This window comes from Ranitomeya imitator, chromosome 1 (assembly GCF_032444005.1).
Source record: "Ranitomeya imitator isolate aRanImi1 chromosome 1, aRanImi1.pri, whole genome shotgun sequence".
Lineage (NCBI taxonomy): Eukaryota > Metazoa > Chordata > Amphibia > Anura > Dendrobatidae > Ranitomeya > Ranitomeya imitator.
In genome coordinates this window covers 710,879,916-710,888,782 of record NC_091282.1, presented here as the reverse complement: position 1 = coordinate 710,888,782, position 8,867 = coordinate 710,879,916, and the positions used below count along the sequence as shown (strand labels likewise).

The window sequence follows — 8,867 nt, the reverse complement described above, 5'->3', positions numbered from 1 at the left end:
GAGGTGCAAAATTTGATGAACAACTACTCACATATTTAACATTCTAGAGCAGGGGTGGGCAATTAATTTAGCCATGGGGCCGCATGAGAAATTGGGATGGTTTTAGAGGGCCGGACTAATATAATTAAGTAATTTTTACCCAATACTGTAGTATACTGTAGTGGCCACATATAGTGCTGCACAAACATTATGGCCCCCATATAATGCTGCACAAACATTATGGCCCCATATAGTGCTGGACAAACATTATGGCCCCCATATAATGCTGCACAAACATTATGGCCCCATATAGTGCTGCGCAAACATTATGGCCCCCATATAATGCTGCACAAACATTATGGCCCCATATAGTGCTGCACAAACATTATGGCCCCATATAGTGCTGCACAAACATTATGGCCCCCATTTGGTGCTGCACAAATGTTATGTCCCGGCTGACCCCCCACCCCACCCCGATACGCCACTGCCAGTCACAGCCCCCCAGGACCAGTATAGAAGGGGAGGTCGCCAGTCACAGCCCTCCAGGACTAGTATAGATGGGGAGACCACCAGTCACAGCCCCCCAGGACCAGTATAGATGGGGAGACCACCAGTCACAGCCCCCCAGGACCAGTATAGATGGGGAGACCGCCAGTCACAGCCCCCCAGGACCAGTATAGATGGGGAGGCCGCCAGTCACAGCCCCCCAGGACCAGTATAGAGGGGAAGGCCGCCAGTCACAGCCCCCAAGGACCAGTATAGAGGGGGAGGCCGCCAGTCACAGCCCCCCAGGACCAGTATAGAGGGGGAGGCCGCCAGTCACAGCCCCCCAGGACCAGTATAGAGGGGGAGGCCGCCAGTCAAAGCCCCCCAGGACCAGTATAGAGGGGGAGACCGCTAGTCACAGCCCCCCAGGACCAGTATAGAGGGGGAGGCCGCCAGTCACAGCCCTCCAGAACCAGTATAGAGGGGGAGGCCGCCAGTCACACAACCTCAGCAGTCAGCCAGAATGCAGGCCGGTCAGTGTGAAGCATGGACGGTGGGTGCAGGGAGGGCGGATACAGCCTCTCCCAGACACTTACCAGTGACCTTGGCGCCGGTCTCGTCCGCACGGACAATCTCCGGGATAAATCTCGGCTCCTCACACCCGGCCGCCACCGTTAGAGTCCGCAGAAGCATCCAGAGACCGGCCGCTCCCCCTCACCGAGGTCAGTGACAGACTGACAGGCCAGCCAATCACAAGTAGTGATGGAGCGAGAGCCGGGCGGCCCAGCCAATGGTGTAGAGCACAATGCAGCCGAAGGGCGGGGCCAGGAGCTGCACAGTGTCTGAGGAACCGCCAATGGCAGCTGGCCGAGCAGTGTCGGGGGCGGCTGTCAGAAGTGACAGCTAGCTGGCGGGCCGTTCAAAATCATCAGGCGGGCCAAGTGCGGCCCGCGGGCCAAGTGCGGCCCGTGGGCCGCATCTTGCCCAGGTCTGTTCTAGAGGGTGGTGGCTGCTTAGCGTTATACAAGCTCTTATATGTTACAGTGTGCAGGGTCTAGAGTCCACCCTCCTGCCTTGCCAGAGGGGCCGATAGAGTGACGGATGAAGGCCTTCCATTTCAAAAACATTCAGATGTCATGGTCAGCATTGACTGTGGCAACTAAGGGGTTACATTGAAATGATCTGCGTTTTTTTTTTACTATCCTGACCATTAGGATGCGATATGCTAATGACCCTCGGCTCCTGATCGCAGCAGAGCAGGAGCCGAGTGTCGTGCGTCTGTGCTCCGATTCTCTCGCACAGGGAGGATCGGAGCACAGCTGCGGAGGAGGCGGAGAAATTAATTTCTCCATCTCCTCCATTGCTGGGGTCCGCTTATAACGCACAGCACTTGGATGATATCTGAGTGGTGTGCCCTGTCTCACTCACACCCATAGGCTTATATGGGTGCGAGTGAGCCGAGAGTTTTCCAGGTCCGAGACAATCGCAGCATGCTGCGATTGTCTCGGACCGAGGAAAACGGCCGACAAAAAGTCGGCTGCTGGGAGCTGCCCCATAGCTTAACATTGGTCGGAGTGCAATGCGATTTTTTATCGCATTTCACTCAGCCGTTTAAAAACGCCAGTGTGACGCCGGCCTTACAGCTGTAACTGAGCAGTGGGCCCCCGGACCCAATATTACTGGTGAGCCCTTGACATACCAGTTTGAGATGGCATACAAGTACGACATTTTTTAGAATACTGCCTCCAACTGGTAGTGGATTATCATTTATAGCAACATATTGTAAAGTCTAAATACATAGAACTTTTTTTGTGCTTGGAGTGAGGGTGGGATTACCATTTTTGTTGTTAGCGGCATTTTTACCAAACTGAGAATGCTCCAGGAGGTGTTACTGATAGGAGCCTAAGTCACGTGGCCTGACCATACTGCTGGGATCATATACTCATGTTCCTGGATATGCATTCTGATCATTCATCGTGTGTTTGGCTTCATATTTATAGGATCATGAGCAAACCTGAGTCCATTAGGCAATTGTCAGCTGTGACCCATCATGTGTCATAGTTGCAGCAATCCACCACTAAGCAATTATGGTGAGAAACTAAGGTTCCATCACTAAGGCAAAAACACCTTAAAATTTAAAGAGACATACTCTATTTTTGCTCCAGCAACAGCACCACTCATGTCTATGTGCTGTGTGTGGTATTGCAGCTCAGTTCCATCTAATTAAAAATAACCTATGGGGCAGATTTTAACATGCAAGTAGTGCTATGGCTGTGAAGGCACTTGCCCTCCATTAGAAAAGATACTTCTTTTGCAGAGATCTGATGTGCCAGTCATAAAAAAAAACCATATGCAAATGAGATTGGAAGTGCACTGTGGGTGGGCCAATGCACCTGGAAGAAGCATTCCAATACATTAACAAACCCCCAGTGCACTTCCAGTCTTATTTGCATATGTTTTCTCCTGACTTGCACATCCAATCACCGAAAAAAGTATCATTTTTATTGGAGGACAAGTATCAACACGGCCATACCACCAGGCTCGGACTGGCCCATAGGGGAAGCGGGGAATCCCCCGGTGGGCCCCTGTGCAGATATGGGCCCCCAACCCCACTGTATTGGCAGTACTTGGCATAGTTCACATGATTTACTCTGTACAGAAAAAAGCATCAGCTCATCATTCATTAACCAAACTACCCGGTTTATTATTATATAGAGATATAGGTAAATTTGTGAACGAGGGTAGTATAATATTTGTATGCAGGTGGAAAGTGGGCCCCCCAAAGTCATTGTTACTGGTGGGCTCCTGGCACCCCAGTCCGACACTGCATACCACTACTTCTTTGTGTAGAACAGTGCTGACAGATTTCTGTTATGTAAGGATATGTATCATAAACAGCCCATTGAAAAAAAGAGGTGACACGTTTTTACAAATCCAATCTAGCAGTACCATACTTCCGGGTGGGTGCAATTAAACAAGTCATATTAGTACTAAATAGTCAGTTCTCCCACAACCACTGAACCACACAGATTTGCATTCGGGAATGTGCGGGATGATGAATGCTACAGTTGTTAGCTACTAGAGGGACATGCTTTTTCAACTACAACCTAGCCATAAAGAGTTAAGCGTGTCTTGGTGTAGATGACCTAGGCACAGTGCAGCTGTCAGTACAGCATGTGTGCTATGAGCATGAGCAGGGCATTAAGTGACTGGCTGCCTGCATTCTCCAATGACCCACCCTCCTCTGAACTATATTACACTTGTGCTCATCAGGCTAGCCTCTCTTTGCCTTTCTTACTCTTCTCCAAGGCTGTCCTTCTACTGTGACTCTCCACGTTTCACTTCTTCTCTCCTTCCCTGGTCGTCTCTTCTTCCGCACAGTTCTCTGACATTCTGCCCTCCACATCATTTACTGGAGTTCTTGGCAAGTTTGAGGGGAAAAAAAAGTCATAATACCCGGATACACAGAGCTCTCCTTTAACAAAGCCCAGTATGGTAAGCAACCTAACAAACAATGAGTTTTTTTCTTTTTCTTTTTTTTTTTGAGAATCAGAAAACAAAATCTTTTGGCAGAATGATTCTTCATTCATCTCTACTATTTTAGAACAGTTTTGCTTTTAACAATTTGTGCAACAAACCAAAATGATTTTACCTCCTTTTATAGAAACATCCTACACGCAGAGGTGACGTGAAATGTACACATTCCCTTATGGCTTTTGGACATTTTCCGGGTCCTCCCTCCCCCACATCGTTTCGCCCAGAATATATACCTTTACTACTAGTCTCACTTGATACAAATACGAATATCTGTTGGTTAGACACTGTAACTCAGTTTGTATTACACAAATAGAAGCTTAGGACGTTCACTTTGCAATTACAATGGCCTGAAATGCGTTGAGAAAACTTTCCTGATTTACTAAGTAGTAGGGAATGTAAAAACTGGATCGTTGTAGGAGTCTAACTCTCACAATGACTACAGCATATGTGAGAACGCCTTAAAAGGTCAAGTAATGGAGAATAATCCTTACCATAGTTATTGTTTGACAGGTGGTGTAGACAGAGGGAGAGACAGAGAGAGACAGAAAGAGAGAGGGAGAGTGTACGACTTCTTTCTCCTGTGTGTAAAATTGATGTTATTAGATTTATGGATTGATGTTAATGATAATTACGGTATATTATATAGATGTGTGTACTTATACCAGCATGGTGCTATATACTTACATTGTACGCATCTCTGACAGATATTCATGTATGTGGAGGGGATAGTGGATGGCTATCCTCAGTAGAACTTTTCTGTGCAGGACATACCCCCGATTTACAAATACATAAATGGACTCTCGTTCCATTGCAATCAGGTAAAATTTTAGGCATGGTAAAACTATCACCTTCTGGTCTAACAGAATTGAAAAAGTACCAATAAGTCTTACGGTTTACTTCTTAGATACTTTTTTTTCCATTAAAACACGTGACAAAAACGTGTGATTAGTAGGGTCTGACTCCTGGGACTTCCACCAGTCTTGACAGCCATTTGACTACTTCTGTATCTCCCATTCAATGAAGTGCGATTTTGCAGGTTGGGCCCGTCACCACCAAGTAATTCTAAAAAAAAAACTTCACATATTTATATTTTTTTGTTTTCACCATTTATAAATGCTTCCTGTTTATGGAATATTAAGTAGGGGGTTTGGTTTGTTTTCTTAGTAACTCTACCCATTGACATTTGTCATGTCCCATCGAGAAGCCAAACTATGAAACAGTCGTAAAAAAAAAAAAACATTTATAACATGCTATTCTTGTGTAGGCTCTGTAAGGACGATAATGATCGCCCCCTTGAATAATTTCTATTGAAACTGCATGGGTGATACAGTTTTGAGGATCCTTGGTTTTCCATAGTGAAGGCTCAGAGAGTAATAACAGCATTCAAGTAAAGGATGTAAGAGTTTCAAGATTCAGGTTAGTTGACCAATGCAATGGGTGACTGGTAACTGGCACTGCACATATGGCTGATGCAGCAAAATACAGAGGTAGAAAAACTGTCACAAAGTTATCCTGTGTGAATGTAACCTATGAGTAAATATAGGATTCTATCTATAGCTGAGGGATTGAGAGTTCCCAAGTGTAAACCATCCACAGAGATTTCCAAAAGATAGCCAAATACCCTTTTATCAGCTTTAGCCTTTCTTCTTGACTTGCGCTTTGTTATGCTATGTGAATGTTGTGACAAATCTGCAATGAATGCACATTTATTACTTGCAGATAGAAAAAAAAATGTTAAATGGCACCTGCCGCATCTGCACAGTAGCAGCTATCTGTGTGTATAGTTGGTCCAATAGCTGCCACTGTGCATGCAGCACCATCTTGCTGGAGAAGAAAAAAATCATCCTCCAAGATGGCGCTGCCCGCGCCTACACAGTAGCAGCTATTGGAGAGTATCAGTGCCGACCTGACAATGTCTGTAGGTTACTGTGCATAATCCTGCTGACAGGTTCACTTTTAATGTTGATGATTATGGATTACAGCCAATGAAAACCCAAAAGTCATTATCTCAGTAAATTAGAATAATTAACTGCAAAGGCTTCCTAAGCATTTAAAAAGGTTCCTTAGTCTGTTTCAGTAGGCTCCACAATCATGGAGAAGACTGCTGACTTGGCAGATGTCCAGAAGGCAGTCATTGACACACTCCACAAGGAGGGTAAGCCACAAAAGATAATTGTTAAAGAAGCTGGCTGTTCACAGAATGCTGTATCCAAGCATATTAATGGAACGTTGAGTGGAAGGAAAAAGTGTGGCAGAAAAAGGTGCACAAGCAAGCGGGATAACCGCAGCCTTGAAAAGATTGTTAAGAAAAGGCCATTCAAAAATTTGGGGGAGATTCACAAGGAGTGGACTGCTGTTGGAGTCATTGCTTCAAGAGCCACCACACACAGATGTATCCAGGACATGGGCTACAAGTGTCGCATTTCGAACCACTCCTGACCAATAGACAACGCCAGAAGCATCTTACATGGGCCAAGGAGAAAAAACAGGACTGTTGCTCAGTGGTCCAAGGTGGTGTTTTCAGATGAAAGTAAATTTTGCATTTCATTTGGAAATCGAGGTCTGGAGTCCGGAGGAAGAGTGGAGAGGCCACAATCCAAGCTGCTTGAGGTCTAGTGTGAAGTTTCCACACTCAGTGATGGTTTGGGGAGCCATGCCATCTGCTGGTGTAGGTCCACTGTGTTTTATCAAAACCAAAGTCAGCACAGCCGTCTACCAGAAAATTTTAAACCACTTCATACTTCCATCTGCTGACAAGCTTTTTGGAGATGGAAACTTAATTCTTCAGCAGGACATGGCATCTGTCCACACTGCCAAAAGTGCCAATACCAGATTTGCAAACTACAGTATCTGCATGTGATTGGCCAGGAAATTCGATTGACCTTAATCCCCTAGAGAATCTATGGGGTATTGTCAAGAGGAAGATGAGAGACACCAGACCCAACAATGCACGAGCTGAAGGCTGCTATCAAAGCAACCTGGGCTTCCATAACACCTCAGCAGTACCACATGCTAATCGCCTCCATGTTACGCCACCTTGATGCAGTAACTGATGCAAAAGGAACCCCGACCAAATATTGAGTGCATTTACTGAACATACATTTCAGTAGGCCAACATTTCAGATTTTAAAACAATTTTTCAAGCCGGTGTTATAAAGTATTCTAATTTACTGAGGTAATGACTTTTGGGTTTTCATTGGCTGTAAGCCATAATCATCAACATTAACAGAAATAAACACTTGAAATAGATCACTCTGTTTGTAATGGCTCTATATAATATATGAGTTTCACTTTTTGTATTGAAGAACTGAAAGAAATTAACTTTTTGGTCATATTCTAATTTTGTGAGAAGCACCTGTAGCAGAGGGAGGTACATGATTTGTATAAAATTTTTTCTTTTCATAATAAATGAATGCCTCCAATTATAAATGTAGTATAGTACTTCTGATTAGCCATTTGGCTTACCCTATGCGCAGGGCATTGCAGTACCTTAGGTATCCATGGTTATGACCACTTATATAGTGACAGTTAGCTGTTAATGGTCGTAACCATGGATATCTAAGCTACTGCAATGCCCTGCACATGGAATAAGCAACATAGAAAATCAGAAGAGCTATACAACATTTCTAATTAGAGGTATTTGCTATTATTATTATTATTATTAACCCCTTTATGACATCGGACGTAATGATCCGTCCATGTGACCTGGGCCAATTTGACCAGGACGGATCATTAAGTCATCGTGATCGCTCGCGCACACTGGAGGTGTGTGGGCAATCGCCACCGGGTGTCAGCTTATTCTGACAGCTGACACCCGGCACTAGCTACCAGGAGCGGTGACTGCTACCGGCACTATAACCCCCCTAAATGCTGCGATCGAACACGATCGTATCATTCCGGAAGCCGGCAGAGGGCTGACAGCCCCTCGGCCTTTGGATCGGAGACCCCGCGGAATGACGAGGGGTCCCAATCGTTGCCATGGTGACCCGATGTTGTCATGACGATATCCGGGTCAGCAGAGAGAGGAAACTTGCTGGTCAGTGCGCAGTGCATGATCAGCAAGTCTCTGTCAGTGCAGCACTGACAGATTCTATGGCATGGAGAGGCTGCTTCATCTGCATGCTAATGAAGCAATCAGCCTGCAAAAGATGATTGTCGCAAAGTGGGACTTAGTAAAAAAGCTAGAAAAAAGTAAAAAAAAGTTTGAAATAATTGTAAAAATATATAAAAAAATAATTATAAAAAAAATCAATATACAGTATATTCCATCACTAAATAAATATTTGAATGAAAAAAATCTAAACAATAAAAGTACACATATTTGGTATCGCTGTGTCCTTAACGAGCCATCCCATAAAACTGTCCCACTAGTTAACCCCTTCAGTGAACACCATAAAAAGAAAATAAAAAACAAGGCAAAAAACATGCTTTATCATCATGCCGCCGAACAAAAAGTGGAATAACACTCAATCAAACATGGTACCACTGAAAACGGCAACTTGTCCCGCAAGAAACAAGCCACCATACAGCTTCATCAACGAAAAAATAAAAAAGCTATAGCTCTCAGAATAAAGCAATGCAAAAATCATTATTTTTTTCTATAAAATACCAAGCGCAAACATAAAAAAAACTATATAAACGAGGAATTGCTGTAATCATATTGACTTGAAGAATAAAGCTCCCAAAAAAAACAAATTCATGAATTGTTTTTTGTTCATTCTGCTTCCCAAAAATTTGAATAGAAAGCGATCAAAAAATGTCATGTGCCCAAAAATGGTACCAATAAAAATGTCAACTCATCCTGCAAAAACAAGACCTCACATGACTCTGTGGGCCAAAATATGGAAAATTTATAGCTCTCCAAA

General features: G+C 44.3%; 1 protein-coding gene across 1 annotated transcript in view; it reads left to right on the top strand.

Annotated features, from left to right (window-relative positions):
• The first annotated feature begins 3,733 nt into the window (after positions 1–3,733).
• CFL2 (cofilin 2) overlaps positions 3,734–8,867 on the top strand; it is a 70,979-nt gene continuing 65,845 nt past the window's right edge. The window contains exon 1 of the mRNA XM_069732111.1: positions 3,734–3,960. Within this exon, the coding sequence (XP_069588212.1) occupies positions 3,958–3,960 (3 nt within the window). The 5' untranslated portion in view covers positions 3,734–3,957. The remainder of the gene's footprint in view (positions 3,961–8,867) is intronic.